Source organism: Choristoneura fumiferana, chromosome 28, assembly GCF_025370935.1.
Source record: "Choristoneura fumiferana chromosome 28, NRCan_CFum_1, whole genome shotgun sequence".
In the NCBI taxonomy this organism is placed as follows: Eukaryota; Metazoa; Arthropoda; class Insecta; order Lepidoptera; family Tortricidae; genus Choristoneura; species Choristoneura fumiferana.
The window spans coordinates 8,147,367-8,169,358 of record NC_133499.1 but is presented as its reverse complement, the minus strand read 5'-3'; the positions used below and the strand labels follow the sequence as shown (position 1 = coordinate 8,169,358).

At 41.0% G+C, this 21,992-nt stretch overlaps 1 protein-coding gene and 1 pseudogene across 1 annotated transcript; both read left to right on the top strand.

Annotated features, from left to right (window-relative positions):
- The first annotated feature begins 21 nt into the window (after positions 1 to 21).
- On the top strand, positions 22 to 5,481 carry LOC141443794 (uncharacterized). Its single transcript, XM_074109159.1, has 2 exons — positions 22 to 1,422; positions 5,072 to 5,481. The coding sequence occupies exons 1-2, from the start codon at positions 336 to 338 to the stop codon at positions 5,089 to 5,091; spliced, it is 1,107 nt and encodes a 368-aa protein (XP_073965260.1). The 5' UTR covers positions 22 to 335; the 3' UTR covers positions 5,092 to 5,481.
- Positions 5,482 to 10,940: 5,459 nt separating this feature from the next.
- Positions 10,941 to 11,952, top strand: LOC141443795 (uncharacterized; annotated as a pseudogene).
- Positions 11,953 to 21,992: the final 10,040 nt, after the last annotated feature.

Genomic DNA, 21,992 nt, shown 5'->3' with positions numbered 1-21,992 from the left:
TATGTCGTCGCGCGTGTATATTCGTAACATTATAGTTGCTGTTTTGATTACCTAGTACCGGATCTTATCTCTGATTGGTTGATTTAAATTGTAAAGTGCAGTGAACGCAGTGTGGTGGGGCGAGTATCGCTTCGGCGCCATTACACGAGGACAGAGTCGATGTTCACTTGATTGCCGACCACCGTTGAGAACGGTCAATTCCTGTGCCATCGAACCTGTCACGTTCACAGTCACTCCTGTAAGTGCCTACCTACCAAACCTGTAAGTGCCTGCCTGTGATTCCGAATAATTACACTTTGCAAGATAATCTGCGTTTCTCTGCATCGCCCACCGACATGGAACCTCCACCACGAGACGACGGTGATGATCCACCTACCGCTCCGTTTCGTCTCGCGCCGTCATCAGAAGTGGGATACGCTCAAGCCCTACCATCATCGTCGAATACCCTCCTGCAACTGCTGCTCGAACAACAGAATCAGAATATGGCACGCCTGATTGAAGCCATACGGCCGCCATCCTCGTCTTCTGTGGCAATCAGGCTGCCCGAGTTTAATCCTGACCTATCGGACGCCGATCCACGGTCCTGGTGCTCGACTGTGGACATCTGTTTGACCGAACAACCATTGGAAGGAGGAGCCCTAATTATCGCACTGAGTAAGGCTCTTAAAGGATCATCATCAACTTGGCTTTCTCATGTCGCGCACTCAGGTATGACATGGCAAGATTTCAAAAACCTGTTCTTGGCCCGCTATGACTCTGCTGAAACATGCGCAGCCACTATTGTTCACATCAATAATAGCAGACCTAAAGAAGGAGAAAATCTTGCCGCATATGCGAGTCGCTTAATTGCATCGTTAATGGCTAAATGGAAAGACCTGAATTGTGAAGAAATCGCCATTTCATACGTACTCGCACATCTCGCACAATTTGACGGTAGAATTAACCGTTTGGCGTTTACTACCCCCATTAAAACAAGAACGAAATTAATTCAAGAAGTGCAAGCATTTTCTTTAAAACGCAAGCAAGAACGAAGCGTAGATACCTACGCGCACGAAATAAAACGAAATAGGATGAATGTTATGCCTCGAGATGTGAACAAACAGATTCAGTGTCACAATTGTCATAAATTTGGACACAAATCGGTCGATTGCTACTCCAGAAACAAGAAACCAGCCCCAAATGCACACGCCTCGTCGTCTTCAAGCTTCGCTCCAAACTCGAAGAAGTTTGTAACCTGCTATCGCTGCGGGGAAGAAGGCCACATCGCTCCTCACTGCGCCAAGAAAGGAGGCAGCGGAGTCGGCGCGCCTGGCAAGGGCGCGGGCGTCGGTGCCGGCGGCGGTGGTGCCAGCAGCGCTGCGCTCGAGCGTCGGGTCAATGTTTGCGAGGTCACCGGTGTCCGTGGCGAACTTACACAATCTGGTGAGTCGTACCCTTTTTATTTCGATAGTGGCGCTGAATGTTCTCTTGTAAAGCAAAGTATAGCAAACCGGTTTTCGGGAGTGCGTAGTGCAACTAATGTGCGTTTAACAGGGGTTGGCAATGCTCACATTTACTGTACCGAACAGATTTCATGCGCGGTAATTATTGACGGGCATTGTTTACATTTGTCGTTCCTTATCTTGCCAGATGATCGTATGCCGTATGACATTATGATAGGCTCAGATATTTTAAACTTGGGACTGACCGTTAATTTATCGAAAGCGCAATTATCAATTACGAAACCGGTTGATTGTTTTAGTGCCGTTACGGAAATAAATTTGCATTCAATAACTACTGACTTGTCACTCGCATTATGCGATGATCTTATAAATTTGTTGACGGAGTTTTCGCTTGCTTTTACTAACGGTTTACCACAGACGCGAGTGACAACAGGTGAATTAAAAATTAGGCTTAAAGATCCGACACGTACCGTGTACCGCCGCCCCTATCGTCTCAGTCCGCAAGAGCGAGATGTAGTGCGTACCAAAGTAAACGAACTGTTGAGTGCCAACATTATTAGACCAAGTAGTTCTCCTTTCGCGAGTCCTATATTACTCGTGGATAAGCGTGACGGAACAAAGCGTATGGTAACTGATTATCGCGAATTGAACGAAAATACTATCCCCGATCGGTTTCCTTTGCCGCGTATTGATGACCAGATTGCGCGTTTGTACGGTGCAAATTATTTCACATGCTTAGATTGCGCTAGCGGGTTTAATCAGATTCCTATTAATGACCCTGAAAGTATTGAACGAACGGCCTTCATAACACCCGAAGGGCAGTTTGAATACTTGGCTATGCCCTTCGGGCTACGTAATGCACCAAGCGTTTTCCAACGGGCTGTGTCCAATGCTTTAGGGGTCGTTAACACTGATTCAGGAGTCCTAGTAAGTAATTATGTGATCCTGTATATGGACGACATTTTGATCCCGTCTAAAACTGTAAACGAAGGGTTGATTAGATTACGAGAAGTATTAACTGCCTTAACCAATGCTGGTTTTTCCCTGAATATCTCGAAATGTTCTTTTCTCATGCGACGTGTCGAGTTTCTTGGTTACGAGATCTCTGCTGGTCAAGTCAAACCTAACCCAAGAAAAGTTGAGCCCTAACCAAACTTCGGCCACCCGAAAATACCACACAATTGAGGCAATTCATAGGGTTAGCCTCTTATTTTCGTAAATTCGTCAAGAATTTTTCTCAAATTATGACCCCGTTATTTCGTTTAAACACCAATGTCCAATTCAACTGGACTCCTGAGCATGAGGAGATCCGACAAAAGATTATTTCGATTATAACGCAGAAACCTGTGCTTACGATTTTTGACCCGGACTTGCCAGCTGAACTGCATACAGATGCTAGCTCTCTCGGTTATGGGCAATTCTTTTTCAAAAAGTCGACGGTCAATTGCTCGTAGTTGAGTACTACAGCCGACGAACCACAGACGCCGAGTCAAGGTACCACTCTTATGAGCTGGAAAATCTGGCGGTGGTGAAGGCTGTTGAACATTTCCACCATTACTTGCAAGGGCGGCATTTCATTGTCGTTACAGACTGTAACTCCCTCAAAGCCTCTCGTGACAAGGTCAATCTTTCCCCACGAGTTCACCGCCATTGGGCGTTTCTGCAGTCTTATGATTTTGAGATCGTTTACAGGGAAGGCAAACGAATGAGTCATGTGGATTTCTTGTCTCGCAACCCTGTGCCTAAATCGTCCTTAGTTGAACCGAGTTTTGAGAAAATCGAACAAAAATTAGTCAATATAACCACCTTATCTGACAACTGGCTTTTGGCTGAGCAGTTGCGAGACGATGAAATTCAGGCTATTGTCGTCAAATTGAAAGAGAATCAGCTTCCTTCAGATATCGCGAAAACTTACGAAATTCGTTCAGGAATCTTACATCGTCGCGTTCAAAGAAACAACCGCACGCGCTGTCTACCAATAGTGCCACGTGCTTTCCGTTGGGCAGTCATTAACCACGTGCACGAGTCTTTAATGCATCTCGGTGCAGACAAAACTTTAGAGAAATTGTACGAGCACTATTGGTTCGACAAAATGGCAAAGTACGTTCGGAGATTTATTGACAATTGTATCACGTGTAAAGTTTCCAAAGCTCATTCTGGGAAAATACCAGCTGAACTTCACCCCATACCCAAAATAGCCGTCCCCTGGCACACGGTGCACGTAGATATTACCGGCAAGTTAAGCGGAAAGAATGACCAAAAAGAGTACGTTATCGTTTTAATTGACGCTTTTACTAAGTTCGTACTTTTGTATCACACGCTTCGTATCGACACCCCTAGTGCTATTAGAGCTTTGAAGTCTAGTGTCTCCCTTTTTGGTGCTCCCACGCGCGTCATAGCAGACCAAGGTCGATGTTTCGCGAGCAAAGACTTTAAAGATTTTTGTGAATCGCACGGTATTCAGTTACATTTGATCGCGACAGGCTCAAGTCGTGCTAATGGCTAAGTGGAGCGCGTGATGAGCGCGATAAAGGGGATGCTTACGTCAGTAGAGACGTCTGACAGGTCATGGCAAGATGCTCTCGATGAGGTACAGCTAGCGTTAAATTGCACAGCGAATCGTGTAACTAAAGCCAGCCCGCTTGAACTCATGATTGGTCGAGTAGCACGGCCTCTTAGTCTTTTAACAGCCGCCGATACCGAAACCGAGGTTGATATTAGCGAAACAAGAGAACGAGCTGTCCACAATATTGAAAATAGTGCAAAATACGAAAAATCTCGTTTTGACCGTAATAAGGTTAAATTTGATAGGTTTGTTGTTGGTGATTTGGTTCTCATCCAAAATGAGGAGAGAAACCAGACAAAACTAGATCCTAAATACAAGGGACCCTTCAAAATTTTAGAAGTTCTCGAAGGTGATCGATACACGTTAAAATCATTGACTAATAACAGAAGTTATAAATACGCTCACGATCGCCTTCGAAGAATGCCTCAAAGTGCTGTACCTGCTGAACTTAATGTTTGTGACCTAGAGTCTAATTCTGATAGTAATTAGAGATTTTGCCTACATAACTATACCTACACACACATGGCTCATTTTATTTTGGGTTACGCGTGCTACAGCACCGGCGTAGTTGTAACTGCGGTCGTTTTAGAGACCGAACAGGGCGCGATGTGCGACCGGTGCTGTGGCAGCGGCCAGTCTTGTAATGACAATTGTTGTTGTCCATGAGGACAGTGTTTCACTATGACTCCAGCGTAGTTGTAACTGCGATCTTATTAAAGGTCGATCAGAGCGCAATGTGCGACTGGAGGTGTGGTGTGATGAATGGCCCATGGGGCTTAATGGTTGGTCCATGGGACCTTGTGGTTGGTCCGTGGGACTTATTGGTTGGTCTATGAGGACCTGGTTATGATTGAATGTAAAGGCAAATGAATGCCAATATGTTGAGCCATGTTTGAGTAGCTGCGTGTGTTGTGTTGTGTAGAGATTATTATCTTGACTTTTTATAATGTGATCTGTTTACTATTGAGGCTTTCTTTTTAATTCAATTCTGTGTTGTAAATTACAATCTTTTAGTCAGGATAAGCCGAGCGAATGGATATTCCAAACTATGCCTTTGTTCCAGATATACACGAGGACGTGTAGCGGTCAGTCTGGCCGTGTCGTCGCGCGCGTATATTCGTAACATTATAGTTGCTGTTTTGATTACCTAGTACCGGATCTTATCTCTGATTGGTTGATTTAAATTGTAAAGTGCAGTGAACGCAGTGTGGTGGGGCGAGTATCGCTTCGGCGCCATTACACGAGGACAGAGTCGATGTTCACTTGATTGCCGACCACCGTTGAGAACGGTCAATTCCTGTGCCATCGAACCTGTCACGTTCACAGTCACTCCTGTAAGTGCCTACCTACCAAACCTGTAAGTGCCTGCCTGTGATTCCGAATAATTACACTTTGCAAGATAATCTGCGTTTCTCTGCATCGCCCACCGACATGGAACCTCCACCACGAGACGACGGTGATGATCCACCTACCGCTCCGTTTCGTCTCGCGCCGTCATATATATATATATATATAAAATCGGATTGCCATAAAAACTAGATAGGTACCGTAAACTGCTTCAACTTTGCCCTCTGGCCCCAACATTGCCTGATTCGTTTAGAGTCGATAACTAGGTTTTAAGCTTTTACCTACAGGGAATTATTATTACGAGGGGATAAAAGTTTAAAAACTAAAGGGTGCTAAGTTATCGACTCTAAATCGAATAAAGGCAATGTTGGGGCCAGAGGGCAATGTTGAAGCAGTTTACGGTATATTAAGAAAAAAAATAAGTCTAGTTCTAGAATCTGTTAGTAACTTAAAGTTCAACAGTCGGGGTCCGTTACCGAACGATTTTGAGCTGGTTACGATGAATGGATTATGACAGCTGAACTTTAAGTTCTGAACCACTAAACTTATTTTTAGGGTTCCGTACCCAAAGGGTAAAAACGGAAACCCCATTACTAAGACTTCGCTGTCCGTCCGTCTGTCGTGTGGCACCAGGCTGTATCTCATGAACCGTGATAGTTAGACAGTTTTAAATTTTCAGAGATTCTGTATAACTGTGGCCACTAACAACAAATACTAAAAACAGGATAGAATAAATATTTAAGGGGGGCTTCCACATTTTTCCGAACCGGTGGTAGATTTTTTTGCCATTCACAAGTGCTGGTTATAGCCTAATTGAATAATGATATTTTTGACTTTTTGACTGTGACTTTGATTCCGTACAAAATAAGAAATCCCTAGAAAAATATTACTTGATTGTTTCATAATCGAAGATCTGGAATCAGCTTACAGCGGCAACATTCCCGGAGCGTTACAACTTAGGGATCTTTAAAAAACGAGCCTATCAATTCCTTAAAGGGTCGGCAACGCACCTGTGATTCCGCTCGTGTTGCGGGTGTCAATGGGCGACGGTGATCGCTCTCCATCAGGTGACCCGTCTGCTCGTTTTCCCCCTCGTTTTATAAAAAATAAATAATAATAATGGCTACGGACTACTCTTGGGCGTGTCCGACACGCTCTTGACCGGTTTTGATAGCTCCGCAAACTACACATACATATGGCGGTATTGTTATGGTAAAACTACTGGATTTTCCTATACTCTGACATTTGAACATATCCGCCTGCAGAAATACCAATCAGAAGGATCTTTATGTTTCCGCGGACAACATAAAACAATGTTTACGACATAACATAGTGTGTTTGTCAAGTCATCTTCATCAGCTTGGACTGTATATGTCCCGCTGCAGGGAAGAGCCTCCTCTCACAATGAGAGGGCTTGGGCCGCAGAACCCAGGCGGGCCTAGTGCGGATTGGGAAATTTACACACTTTAAAAAGAAAGAGAATGTAATATTTAAATAATTAAATATTTAAAACAGATATAAAATAAATAAATAAATAAAATAAATAAATAAATAAATATCACGGGACAATTCACCCCAATTGACCTAGTCCAAAGTAAGCTTAACAAAGCTTGTGTTATGGTACTAAGCAACGGATAAATATAATTATAAAGATAGATACATACTTAAATATATAGTAAACACCCAAGACCCGAGAACGAACATTCGTATTTTTCATACAAATATCTGCCCCGACACGGGAATCTAACCCGGGACCTCAAGCTTCGTAGTCAGGTTCTCTAACCACTAGGCCATCTGGTCGTCTTAACCATACAATTCGTTATTATCACCAAAATCAGAATAATTTAATTATTTTATTTAATAAATGTTTGACTTCAACTTCTAAGGCAAAGGATTGTGATGAAATTTGGTATGCAGATAGCTGGACGTCTGGTATAACACAGGCTACTTTTTATTCCGATATTCCACGGATAGGGATAAAATCTTGAAATTAGAACGCTGGGTTTAGTTATGAAATTTTGTACAGTTGTTCTTAACACAACCTCAATGAAGACCACGATACAAATTTTGGGAATTACCAGGGGAATTTGTAAAATCCCGGAATTTCAATTGTGATCACTATATTTTGACTATTTAAAAAATGAGAAATTTTTCCAGTGTCGGCGGGAAAAAATTATAAATAACAGACATAATGACTTTCAAAAATTATGCGACTCGATACGCACACTCGTAAAGGCTACAAAGTTATGAATGAACCGCTTTTTATGGCATTATCCATATTAATCATTAAATGATTTAATGATGTCATCCTTTCTACAGTCAAGGATACGCTACAGGAAACAAATACCGAAACCGGATGACGATGACAAATGACTTATTAATTGTTTGCAACACGGATCAAATGTTTTATGTCATTAATTATTAGACTTAAAAGCACCGCTTTTGCGTTTCAAATCAGAAGATTGAATTTGCTGTCAAATTCACACTCATTTTATATGATTTAAATTCGGGTTTTGTTCCGCGTACCTTGATTTTAGAGAAGCTCGATATTTCGGTACAGTCGCATCCCGAATTTAAATCATAAAATCAAATGACCACGATAGTCTAAAGCGTGTCACACACTAAGCAGATACGATAACATATCCGTATCTGAACGCATATCTGTCAATATCGCTCCCTATACAATTCAATGAGCTAACACACACAGCGCAGATAACTTATATTTTATCGTGAAGTATCTGTGGGCACCGACATATATCGAAAGATGGCAAAGATATTATCTGCGTATATAAATTGATCTGTGTATAATATCTGCCGATATAAATATGGTATAGTATTTTATCTGCAGATAGATACAGGTTGATGTGAGAGCCCCGCTGCACGCGATTAAATCTAGAAGAGATAAACACGAAAACATCCTGTTTAAACAATCCGCACCAAAAAACAAGTCTACTCAGTTTGAAGGATTTAGACTGAATGTATCGTCTCGTATATTATCGTATCTGTGTAGTGTGTGATAGTTTCAGATCATTAAGTTATTATACGCAGATAAAAATATTATCGTATCTGCGTAGTGTGTGACACGCTTAAAATTCACACTCAACCTAAGACATCGGTTACGGTTTAAGGTTCTACCATTTTGGTTTTCAGCCATTCACATTTATTGCGAATTAGCTCGTTGAGGCCTTATAACACGATGAACTGAAGGCCGTTGGGGCTGAAAAGTGCTCGAATGGAGACCGCGCGGTAAAAGCAGCGTAGGACGTCCACCGACGAGGACTGATGAGCTGGTTTAAGCCGCGTGTTCACAGTGGATGCAAGCCGCTTCCAACCGAGGCAACTGGAGGTCTATGGGGGAGGCCTATGTTCAACATGATGATCATCATCATCATCATCATGTCAGCCGAAAGACGTCCACTGCTGGACATAGGCCTCCCCCAAGGCTCTCCACTCAGACCGGTCTTGTGCTTTCCGCATCCACCGCGATCCCGCGATCTTAACCAAGTCGTCGCTCCATCTTGTTGGAGGCCTACCGACAGCTCGTCTCCCGGTCCGCGGACGCCATTCGAGAACCTTCTGGCCCCATCGGCCATCCGTCCTGGGAGCAATGTGCCCCGCCCACTGCCACTTTAGTTTCGCAATTCTTTGGGCAACATGATGATGATGATCTTATTCTAGAAGTCTATACTTCATTTGATTTAGAATTGGAGGCCACAGCAACATTTTATTGCGTCTGGTCGTCTGGTCAACTATTTTTTACCTAGCAAATAGTCCAGTACAATAGTCTGAAGCCGTGTTGGCCGAGTGGTTTGAGAAGCCGTGATGACCGAGTGGTTTGACCTATGGCCTCTCAAGCAGAAGTACGTGGGTTCAAACCCCGGCTCGCACCTCTGAGTTTTTCCAAATTCATGTGCGGAATTATATTTGAAATTCACCACGAGCTTTACGGTGAAGGAAAACATCGTGAGGAAGCCTGCACAAACCTGCGAAGCAATTCAATGGTGTGTGTGAAGTTCCCAATCCGCACTGGGGCCGCGTGGGAACTACTGCCCAAGCAATCTTATTCTGACGGGAGGCCTGTACCCTGCAGTGGGACGTATATACCTAGGCTGGGATGAATAGTCTGGGAGCCGCAAAATGATTTTTTTTAATGCCACTTTATTTGCGTTTCGTCAATTGTTATTCTAGTACAAATTGTAAAGAGATTACAGTTCACGAGCCGCAATACAATGTTGCTGTGGCCTCCAATTCGAAATTAAATGAAGTATAGGTGTCTCTATTGAAAATTTATCTAAATATTCGTTCAGCTGTTTTAGTGTGAAGGAGTCGGAGAGGAGATCTAAGCTCTCCAGTGGGACGTATATAGGCCAAAATAGAAAGAAAGAACACTGGGTGTTTCTGGGAACTGTCTAAGCTCTTTCAATGTGATGAATGCTTCCGCCCAACTTTAGTAGCATACGTTCTGAGCTAACTAAAATCAAAAATTGTGTATCTTTAAACATGCTGGTAAATTATTGTTACTTATTTACTTTTGTCAGTTGATATATCATCACAAATTGTATTTAGACAGCATTTCCGTAAGGCGTACCGCAAGGAACGTTACTGGGGCCTTGACATTAAACATTATAGATCAATTGTCCGTAATACGCAACGATGCGTTGTGCATATTGTGCGGTTTTTGGCCGTTCTCTTTTGTTTTATAAAGTCAAAGTTAAATTGAAGAGCATGTCGGGAAATGTCAAAGTGCTCAATGGCATTGTTTATCTTTTATACAGTACATTATTTAACCCTCGACGCAAAAAGAAGGGTGTTATAAGTTTGACCGCTATGTGTATCTGTGGCACCGTAGCTCTTAAACGGGTGGACCGATTTACATGCGGTTTTTTTTAATTGAAAGCAGGTTTTCTAGCAATGGTTCTTAGGCATGTGTTATCAAAATGGGTTTAGCCATTTTTGAGATATTGAACTTTGAAGTGACAAAGTCGGGGGTTCTGATCCGTTTTATTATTTATAAAAACCTGCATACCCATGAAGAAATTCATTAGTGTGTGTTTGAAGTTGCCAATCCGTACTGTACCCGCGTGGTATGCCAAGCTCTCTCACTCTGAGAAGAGGCCTGTGCTCTACAGTGGACATAATAGGTGAAGATGAGATCTGATTATGCGAAGAATGGTGTCACCACTACACACAACTACCGCTTTATATCCCATTGCTGGGCACAGGCATGCTCTCAGAATGAGAGGGCTTGGGTTTTAGTTCCCATGCCGGCCCAGTGCGGATTAGGAACTTCATATACATATAATTTTTTAAACTTTCGTGATTTTCACTCATAGTCAAAATACCACGCACAGGACTTATCACGCTAACACACACGAGTAATATACCTCGACGTTTCGGCAACATTACAGTGGCCGTGGTCACGAGTAGACTGAAGTGTGGGGTCCTGTTATAAATAAGTGTCGGCGTCGGGATGAATGTTCTGATGGACGATCGGACGTTGTTAGTGTTGTGTGTCGGTGTGATGGGGTGACTAATAAAAGTGACCAAGTGCGGGTAGTTCGTGATACGAGTGCCGGCACTGTCGTGATATCATATTTGTACTTGTGAAGGTAGTTAATAAAATCAGTCTTAGCAAGAACATCGAGTATGATTGACGCTCCTCCGTTCCTTATACATAACATGGCGCAGCCAGTTTAGAACTATAGATCGTTTGTGGATAAAAAGTAAATAACTAAAATCGAATATAAATAAGTGCTAAAACTGTATCGTGTGTGCTAAGGACAGTGAGTTAATAGCCATAACAATAGGTAAAATGGAGTCTATGTTGCAACCACCGCGGCCGTTCGTGTTTGAAAATAACATCGTGAACGTTACCTCAGGAAATTTAAGCGAAGAATGGAGAAAATAGAAAAACGCATTTTTAATATATTACGAAGCCTGTGAACTATCCAAGAAAGAAGACAAAGTGCAGATTAATATATTATTGCATGTGATTGGAGAAAATGCAGAGATGTATATGGCCAGTTTGGAGTTCCATGTAAAACCCTAGAGAAGTTTTTAAAAAATTTGATGGTTTCTTCCTACCAAAAAAGAACTTAACTATTGAGCGGCACAAGTTCTTTACCGTGAGCAAGGTCAATCCGAGTCAGTTGAACAATATGTATTTGAACTCAACAAGATGGCGGCTAAATGTGAATTTAAGGATTTATGTAAAGATCTAATCCGAGACAGGTTAATTTGTGGCCTTTTAAACGGAACGCTGCGTGAGCGCTTATTAAGAGAACCAGATCTCACATTACAAAAGGCAGTGGAGATATGCAGCCTAGCGGAATTGTCACGGGAACATGCAATAACTTTAAAAACTGAAAATTCGGAACATAATGTAAATGAAATAGTGGATCATAAAGATGACTTTCATGAATTTAGTGCTGGATAAATTTAATTAACAGAAGAAGCGGACAGGAGTCGCCGAGATCGCTGCCACCAAGGCGTTCAAGGACGCGCGGCGCACGGACACAGTGGCCCCGCGCGGGGCCGTCCGGGGCTCGCCACGGACACAATGCGAACCCAGGCCACTCCAGTTCGGCGCAGCAGCAAAACAAAACTGGTCTTATGCTCCAACGAATCGTGGCTGTTTACAGTGTGGCAATGTACATCGCAAGTACAAACTACCACTGCAGTTTGTAGTACTACTACTAGTTTCAAACTACCTACTTTAGAAGAAATTATTTGTAATTTATCTGGTGCACTTACTTAGTACATTAGATGCAAAACACGGCTTCTGGCAGGTAGCTCTGCATGATGATAGTACAGATTTGTGTACGTTCAACACGGCGTTTGGACGTTATAATTTCTCAGAATGCCTTATGGAATTTCATCTGCATCCGAAATATTTCACAAAAAGCTTAGCGAGCATTTTGATGACATTGAGGGGGTCATTCAATTTATTGATGATATATTAATATATGGGAAAACAAAAGAAATTCACGACCAGCGTTTAAGATCGGTTTTAAAACGATGTCAAGAAATAAATATAAAACTAAATAGAGAAAAATGCAAATTGGCCTCAGCGAGTTAAAATATCTAGGTCATAAAATAACCCCAAATGGTATAAAGCCGGATGAATCTCATGTCTCAGCCATTAAAAATATGCCAATGCATCAAACGTTAAGGATGTAGAACGGTTCTTAGGCCTCGTGACATATGTGGGTAAATTCGTTCCAAACTTAGCAGAAAAGACTTTCCCACTGCGTGAACTTCTACGCAAAGACGTGGAATGGCATTGGAACGAGCGACATGAGCAATGTTTTAAAAACATAAAAGAATATCTAATAAATCCACCGGTCCTGCAATACTATAACATTGAAAAACCAGTTGTAATTTCGGTGGACTCATCAAAAAATGGTATGGGTGCCTGCATACTTCAAAATAATTTGCCAGTGGCCTACGCGTCGAGATCACTGTCGAAAGCTGAGCAATCTTATGCTCAAATAGAAAAAGCTTTTAGCCTGCGTGTTTGCTTGTGAACGTTTTTATACATATATATATGGGCGAGCGGATGTCGTTATAGAAACAGATCACAAGCCGTTAGTCAGTATAATTAACAAGCCGCTAGCAAACGCACCAGCAAGGTTGCAAAGAATGCTACTAAGACTCCAACCGTACTCATTCAAGCTTGTTTATAAGCCCGGCAAGTACCTATTCATTGCTGACACACTATCGCGTGCAGTTGCACCGGGTGAGAGCGAGCCCTCATCGCCGCGTGATCACTTCGATGCGCAAGCGCAAGTGTGCGCTTTAACATGTAATAATCCATTAACAGATACACACTTCTTAGAGATTCAAAAATGCACGCAGCTAGATAGTGAATTAATCCAATTGTCAAAGAAATAAAACGTGGATGGCCAACACATAAAGTAGATTTAGATAATGTATTAAAACCCTACTGGGACGTCAGAGACGAACTAACACTAGCATTTGGTATTGTCTGGAAGGGTAATAAGGTAGTGATACCTCAGAGCATGCGTCCAGAAATGTTAAGAAAGATACATATTACGCATTTTGGCATTGAAAAATGTAAATTAAGAGCTCGTGAGATAATGTATTGGCCGAACATGAACTCACAGTTGGCGGATTATCTGTCCCGTTGTCAGGCCTGTCTTACGTATAGGAAACAAACACGAGGGAACCCTTGATGTCCCATGACGTTCCTGCACGGGCGTGGTGTAAAGTAGGTATAGATATATTTCATTTCAACAACGAATCCTTCCTTATAGTCATTGATTATTTTAGTAAATTTGTGGAAATAATTAAACTTAAATCAATGAAGTCGGAATACGTTATCAAAAAGTTAAAACGACTTTTCACACGCCATGGTATACCTGAAACGGTGATGAGTGATAACGGCCAGAGTTTTCGTCTGAAAAGTTTACACAATTTTCAAAGCAATGGAATTTTAAGCACGTGACGTCGTCCCTGGATATGCCCAGTCCAATGGACAAGTAGAACGGGCGATACAAACTATTAAAAACATTATGAAAAAGACATCATATGAGCGCTCCGACTTTAATATGGCATTGCTGGAATATTACAATACCCCAATCAGTTCCGAAATTGCGTCACCTGCCGAATTATTGTACAACAGAAAATTACGAAGCACTATTCCTTGCCCGCCAAATCTACTTCAACCCAAAATACACAAAGGCACGAGCGATAGACTACGACAGCGCCAACAGTTACAAAAATCATATTATGACAGTAGATCAAAAAATTTAAAACCACTGCAAAGTGGTCAAAAAGTCAAAGTCAGGGTAAATAACGAGTGGGCATCATGCACTGTAGTAAAACCACTGGGAATGCGGTCATATGTAGTACAATTGTTGTCGGGGCGAACCTTAAGAAGAAATAGAAAACATTTAATTCTTGATTCTCAATATCGCGTAGATAGGTCACCGGGAATCTGTTTTAATTACGACGACATAACGGTAAACAATGCACAGCTGACCGACCCGCCAGCGCGCGCGCATGCCAACGGCTCCAGTCACAACCAAAATGCACAACAATCTATGCAAAGAAATGTAAATACTAATGTGTTTTATCGTACTCGTTTCGGCAGGGAAGTGAGACCTCCTGATCGGTGGGGATACCCAGCACCTCAGTAAGCCGTTCTATAAATAGTCACAACTATTTTTATTGTTTTTGTTTACAAATATCAAAATATGTTTTTTTTTATTTTGCATGCTTTAAAACACTGCCTTTTAGATAAATAATACTCGTGTGTATTTCAAATGTCAATTAAATATAGCACAATAACTGATAAGTGATAATTGATTCTGTTACAAAGACTGCCAACATTAAATCAATTTTTTCATTTTCATTTATATTTAAATATTGCGTTTGCTTGATTTATATTGTAAATACAAGTTAGAAATAACTAATTCTTAAGAATAATCTTATATATTTTTTTTAATGTAAACTAAAATAAAGTAAGTAAGTGCCTAAACTTAGTAAATACATCAATACCTACCTGGAAATGTTATTACAATTCCAACATTACATAATGAAAGGAAAATAATATCAAGAGATCATATTGTAATAAAAAGTAAATAAATGAAATAAATAATAAAATTGGTACTATTACATTTATGTAATACTTATTCCAATGGTATGAAAATAATGGAATTTAGGTTAAAATAATAATAATAGTAATTATCAATTTTATTCCAAATTGTACATTAAGATAATGAATGCATGTAAATGAATGAATTTTTTTTTTCTTCTCTTTTTTTTCAAAAAAGGGAAATTGTCGTGATATCATATTTGTACTTGTGAAGGTAGTTAATAAAATCAGTCTTAGCAAGAACATCGAGTATGATTGACGCTCCTCCGTTCCTTATACATAACAGGCACTATTAGTGATCAGTGCGGGTAGTTCGTAGAACGCGCTGCTAGGCAGACTTGAAACCCACACTTCAGTCTACTCGTGACCACGTTTACTCGTGTGTGTTAGCGTGATAAGTCCTGTGCGTGGTATTTTGTCTCATATACATTCCATTAATTACTTCGCAGATTTACTCATGTTTTTTCATTACTGTAAAGCTAGTGGTAAATTTCAATGTAATTTCGCAACATGAATTTCGAAAAACTCAAGGTGCGAGCCGGGGTTTGAACCCCACGACCCTCTGCTTGAGAAGCGATAGGTCAAACCACTTGGCCACCACGGCTATTGCTGTAGACGACTTGTAATAGGCATAATTTACAGCATGCAGGAAGTTAATTTCTTTCTGGTAACCTTTAATTAGTAATCCAATTACTAGTGACTACAACAATAGTCAATCAATTTCATAACACTACTAGAGAACTGCCTCGCGTTGCGATGCCCGTTTTAGCTACATTTTTACCGACTTTCAAGATTAAACTAACCAACAAAAAGTTGACCCGACTTTATATCACTCCAAAGTTCAATATCTCAAAAACGGCGGAACCGATTTTGAGAAACATATCTAAGAACCATCGCTAGAAAACCTGCTTTAAAAACTGCATTTTGCACAGACAGACACATAGCGGTCCAACTTATAGCACCTCTTTTTGCGTCGGGGGTTAAAAAGATGATATTAATATGAGGAGGCTGATGATGATAACGACGAATGAAAATGTGCTCAATATTGTTTAATAACAACATGTTATAATAAACTGATTCGAAGCAATAAATGAAACATTGCTCGCAGCTGTGATGGCCGATGGGGTCAGAAGGTTCTCGAATGGCGTCCGCGGACCGGGAGACGAGCTGTCGGTGCCTCCAACAACATGGAGCGACGACCTGGTTAAGATCGCGGGGATCGCGGTGGATGCGGAAAGCACACAGACCGGTATGAGTGGAGAGCCTTGGGGGAGGCCTATGTCACAGCGAACGTCTTTCGGCTGACATTGATGATGATGAAGAATAAAAGAAACTGAATCTGAAGAAATATACAGCGTCTAATGCACAGTCAGTAATAGAAAAATGACTTTCATGACAACTCATTAATTTGCCTGAAGTCATGTTTCAAAGGAATTGCCATTGAAACTGACCACAATATTATTTGACTAATACTTTGTATTACTGGGAAATGTGATACATATTTATTTAACTAACTAATCTATGTATTTCAGGATCCAAACAGGCAACCGCTGACATCTTAATTAACCTATGGTGTAAGCTAGATGGCGCTTCCCGTATTATTATATTACCTACTCTGTGCTCTAGAGATCGCCACCGTCGCTTTATCTTGGTTGAAATAACCAAGTTATCTTAAATTATTTACGTAGTACTTAATATTTATTTATTATTTTACCTATTTATTTTTATAAAATTGGTACTATTTTATAACACTGAATCCACTAAGTACACATTCTTGAACTCATTTCCTGGGATCCTTTAATATTTGTGCCTGTTATTATAATTGTAATATAATTAAAAGTTTTAACCATTTGATTGTTTTAACTCAAAATATCCTACTTAGGCCTTCTTTAAGGTCAAACCTCCCCTCTAGAGGTCTGCCTTGACAAGTATAATAAAAATGAATCCTTTATTTCCCTATGGGGGAGGCCTTGTCCCACAGGGCATCCTACGGTTGGCATGATAATGATTAAAACCTAAAACAAATTACTAAAAGTCTAAGGCAAAGTAGAAAATACCGGCATGATGTTGAAACCCTAGGTCTGTGGGGTACTAGCGCTTTTAAACTTTTTTAAAGAAATTTCTATAACCTAACAACAAACAGTTGGATAACCCCCGACTTTGTCACTTCAAAGTCCAATATCTCAAAAACAGCTGAACCGCAGGTTGCAGGTGGTAGGACCTTGTGCAAGGTCCGCCCGGATTGCTACTAATCCTGCCGTGAAGCAGCAGTGCTTGCACTGTTGTTTCGGCGTGGAGAGTAAGACAGCCGGCGCAATTGCTGGCACTTGAGGTATCCCATCTTAGGCCTCTAGGTTGGCAACGCATCTGCATACCCCTGGTGTTGCAGATAGAATAGAATAGAATAGAAATCATTTATTCATATATAAACAATTACAATAAATGCTCCAAACTGGAGTGACCAGTTTGTTGGCGCGCCGCGCTCAAATCACGTTACTTAATTGTTTACGAAGTTTGAGTTATTCTAATGCTAATGATATTAACATTTTAGCAAAGACATGCATATTAACACTAAGATGAAGCCGAGTTAAATAATAACCTACAATTAACAACTACTTTTGCTACTTGGTATACACCACTAATAATAGATGTTTATGGGCAATGGTGATCTCTTACCATCAGGAGACCCACATGCTCGTAAAAAGATTTTGATAAAACATGTCTTAGAACCATCGCTAGAAAGCATGGTTTCAAATAAAAAAAAACGCATTCAAATCAGTCCACCCGTTTAAAAGCTACGGTGCCACAGACAGACACACATAGCGGTCAAACTTATAACACCCCTCTTTTTGCGTCGGGGGTTAAAAGTTAGTAGTCACAGGGGATCGAAGAGCTGGCAGCTTCCTCGGACAAAGAATTAGCTTATAGACAAACCGCGTAACTGAGTCCTTGCCTGCGCGGGTACAGGGGCGCGGGGGTAGGACGACAAAGGGAACTGAAGGAAGTGTGCGTTCCCTTTGTCGTCCTACCCCGCGCCCTGTACCGCGCAGGCGAGGACTCAGTTACGCGTTTGCCTATAGCTATGTAAAGGAGCAACGCTGCCAGCATCTTCGGGACCTTCTGAAATCTGAACATGGATTTTATTTCACTTAATATTTGTCTTGAATCATTGTACTATCGTATGGAATTCGGGTTTCTTTGCTTTGGAATCGCAGTAGGCGATTTCTCATCTTTGGCAATACATATATTTACTTATTATTTAGTATTTAGAAAAATATGCAAGCGCTCCATATATGAATGTTTGCGGGTTTGTTCATTTGCAGTGGGTGTTGAGGTATTGCATTTAACACATTTTGGTTCTATTTATTAGGGTTCCGTGCTTTAAGAGAAGTCTCTTCGTTCCATTCTCCATACAAACGTAGTCCCGCTCTCATTTGATAACTAGGCAACATCATCATCTCAGCCTATATACGTCCACTGCTGGGCACAGGCCTCCTCTCAGAACAGAGGGCTTGGCCATATAGTTCCCACGCGGGCCCAGTGCGGATTGGGAACTTCACACGCACCATTGAATTGCTTCGCAGGTTGGTGCAGGTTTCCTCACGATGTTTTCCTCACCGCAAAGCTCGTGGTCAAATGTAACTCCGCACATGGAATACGAAAAACTCAGAGGTGCGAGCCGGGGTTTGAACCCATGACATGACCCTCTGCTTGAGAGGCGATAGGTCAAAACACTAGGCCACCACGGCTTTTGGCAACATCAACGATATTTAATTTATAACTAGCGATATAAGAACAATTATATAATTTTATTATTGTTCAAAGAAACCAATAAGATAGCTTTATCTTTTCGTTTTACAGTACAACTAAACATGAAGTAAACAAACCCTGACATAACGAAATAAAACACACTTTTTGAATAAATTTTACTTACCTCATTTAATTTATTGACCAAAAATGAATTCACAACCTTTTTCCACCCAAATCACGGTATCACAGTAATTTTGTATTATAAATTAATAAGTTATAAGTTTGATTTGTCACAATGTCGCGATGAAATTTCAAAACGTCAGAGCATCAGAGCCATAAAAGTTGCGGACGCTAGGTGGCGCTTAGTAATAAAGTTAGATCCACCTTTGTCTAAGACAGGGTTTCTCAAACTTATGGCTCCACGTACCCTGTTAAAGATTCTAGACGACAGCGACCCCTACCTAGACCCCCCCCCCAAAGAAAGTAATAAAACTGGCTGTTGGAGAAACTAAGTTTACTTTTATTTCAATCATCATGATAATATAATGTATATTATTTATTTCAATAAAGATAACAAATATAGGTAAGAATCGTCCTTGCTAACGAAAATACAAACTGAAAACAAACAACAACAATATACAAACAAAATAAGTAACAAAATTGGAGTTGAAATAAAAAATACAAAAAGACTCCAAAACCAATCTTGCCAGCTTGCCAGCCTTGCAGCCATCATCACGTAAACATTGTCGCGAACCCCCTACCGTCGAATAGCGAACCCCTAGGGGTTCGCGTACCCCTCTTTGAGAAACCCTGGTCTAAAGGCTTGTTCGGACTAGGCTAGTATTTTAGTCTAGTAGCGAGTAATTTAGTAGCTAAACGTGTCTGAACACCAAATAATTAGTCGAGCAGATTAGTAAGTAATTTAGTCGAGTCAATCCATTTTATTCTATTTTTTTAGCAGTTTAGTAGTGAGTAGCACCCCCACCAGCGTCCGTGCTTACTCGGCTGCCGGCTAAACAAGTCCGAACCTGTCGATTTACTCGAGTTCATTAGTTGGCGTGAAAATGTCGTTTCGCTGGAGCGAGGAAACCACTTTAATACTCGACTGTAATGGAACGATTTTTAGGCAGTAGCGAATAGTTTAGCTACTAAATTACTCGCTACTATACTAAAATACTAGCCTAGTCCGAACAAGCCTTATGACATACCCAGTTAAAGTCAATGCTATGATTCTAGGGACATTTTGTCGATGACGTGTAGTTTCGCGTCGCAAGGTGCTTGTTGCGTCACCTGTATTGACGCATGCGGGAAAGCCTGACGCGGCAAGGCCAGTCCGATTCTCCGGTGAGGACAGTTTACTTAAGCCTTTTCTTAAGAACTATTGTTGTGTGTATTCTAACTTTTCTGCACAAAATATCAGCGGAATATGTTTAATGTTTTACCCCTTATTCATAAACGACAATCAAACCTATTTAAGTTTAAAAATGCAACTAAAATTCGTTTGTCCAATAAAGATGTCAAAATACCATAAACGGGACTTATCACGCTATTTTTACACGAGTAATATTTACCTCGACGTTTCGGCAACGTTTACAGTTAAGATTGTTTTTTGATTGCTTAGTAACGACATCTCTTGTCCGGGTGAGCGGTTAGTTCCAATGGAATGCCAAAAGTTTCTCGATGAGGGCTACGGTATAGATGTCGCTAGCGTCACTGCTTAAGTGGCTAAATAAGAAACAACAAGCTGAGATATGTGGTGCATAGGGGAAATTCGTGTCTGTGCCGTTGACCAACAGTGGTGTAGCGGTAATAGCACGCGGTACGGAATACCGTGGACCTGGGTTCGATTCCCAGTGTTGGTCTTATTTTTTCTGGTTTTTCTGTGCATCTATATTTCAGTTTGTATTTTCAATTTAAACGTTACAGTTGCCGTGGTCCGAGTAGACTGAAGCGTGGGGTGTCAAGTCTGCCCTAGCAGCGCGAGTTCTTCGAACTACCTCACTTGATCACTAATAGTGCCGGCACTCGTATCACGAACTACCCGCACTTGGTCACTAATAGACGATCGGACGTTGTTAGTGTTGTGTGTCGGTGTGATAGGGTGACTAATAAAAGTGACCAAGTGCGGGTAGTTCGTGATACGAGTGCCGGCACTATTAGTGATCAAGTGCGGGTAGTTCGAAGGACTCGCGCTGCTAGGCAGACTTGACACCCCACACTTCAGTCTACTCGTGACCACGGCAACTGTAACGTTGCCGTTGCAGCGTTTTATGGTATTTTGACTATGAGTGAGAATCACGAAAGTTTAAAACGTTATGCAATAAAGATGCCACCGTTAGATATGTGGTCTACCACCCTAAAGTTGATAATCGTTTGCATGTCACAAAACAATGACAATAGACGTGTCTGTCAACTTGAAAGTTCGACTTTAGCGACATTCATTTGATAGGAACTCGTTTAAAAATTGATAGACCACTTATTTGACTGATGGTACACAGGTTAGAACTACCCTAATCGACGCGTTCTATTTATCTTTATCCAAATGATAGACACGTTATAATAATGATAATTTATTTACAGATTTTTGCAGGTGGTAGGACCTTGTGCAAGGTCCGCCCGGATTGCTACCACCGTTTTGCTCGCTAATCCTGCCGCGAACCAGCAGTGCTTGCACTTTTGTGTTTCGGCGGAGAGTAAGACAGCCGGTGAAATTACTGGCACTTGAGGTATCCCATCTTAGGCCTCTGGGTTGGCAACGCATCTGGTATTGCAGATGTTTATGGGCGGTGGTGATCTCTTACCATCAGGGGACCCACTTGCTCGTTTTCCATCCACTCGAATAAAAAAAAAAGAAAAATAGATAGTCTTCCATAAAATTGATAATGTTTGGGCTTAAAATATGTTAGTATAATTATTATATTAGGAACACTGAAAAAAAAGATTTGCTAACAGTAACAAAAAAAATTGTTGCCTGTAACATAACTTGAGTAACTACAAAACTAAGGCTTACTTGTTAACTTAAAGTTAGTTAGGTGATGTCTTACATAACACCCCTCTTTTTGCGTCGGGGGTTAAAATTTAGCAATAATATTAGCATTATTTTGGTTCCTAATTAGTAAATTTTGGCTTAACTTCTTCTGTGCATAAGTTACTGTTCGCCTATCTTTAAGTTTTCCTTTCCTGTTTAGGTTAGCTTGAAAAAATCCCTTCGCCTTTGTACTCTTTTGTTTTGTTGTTTTCTTTTTGTATTATTTTTGTGTTTTATGTA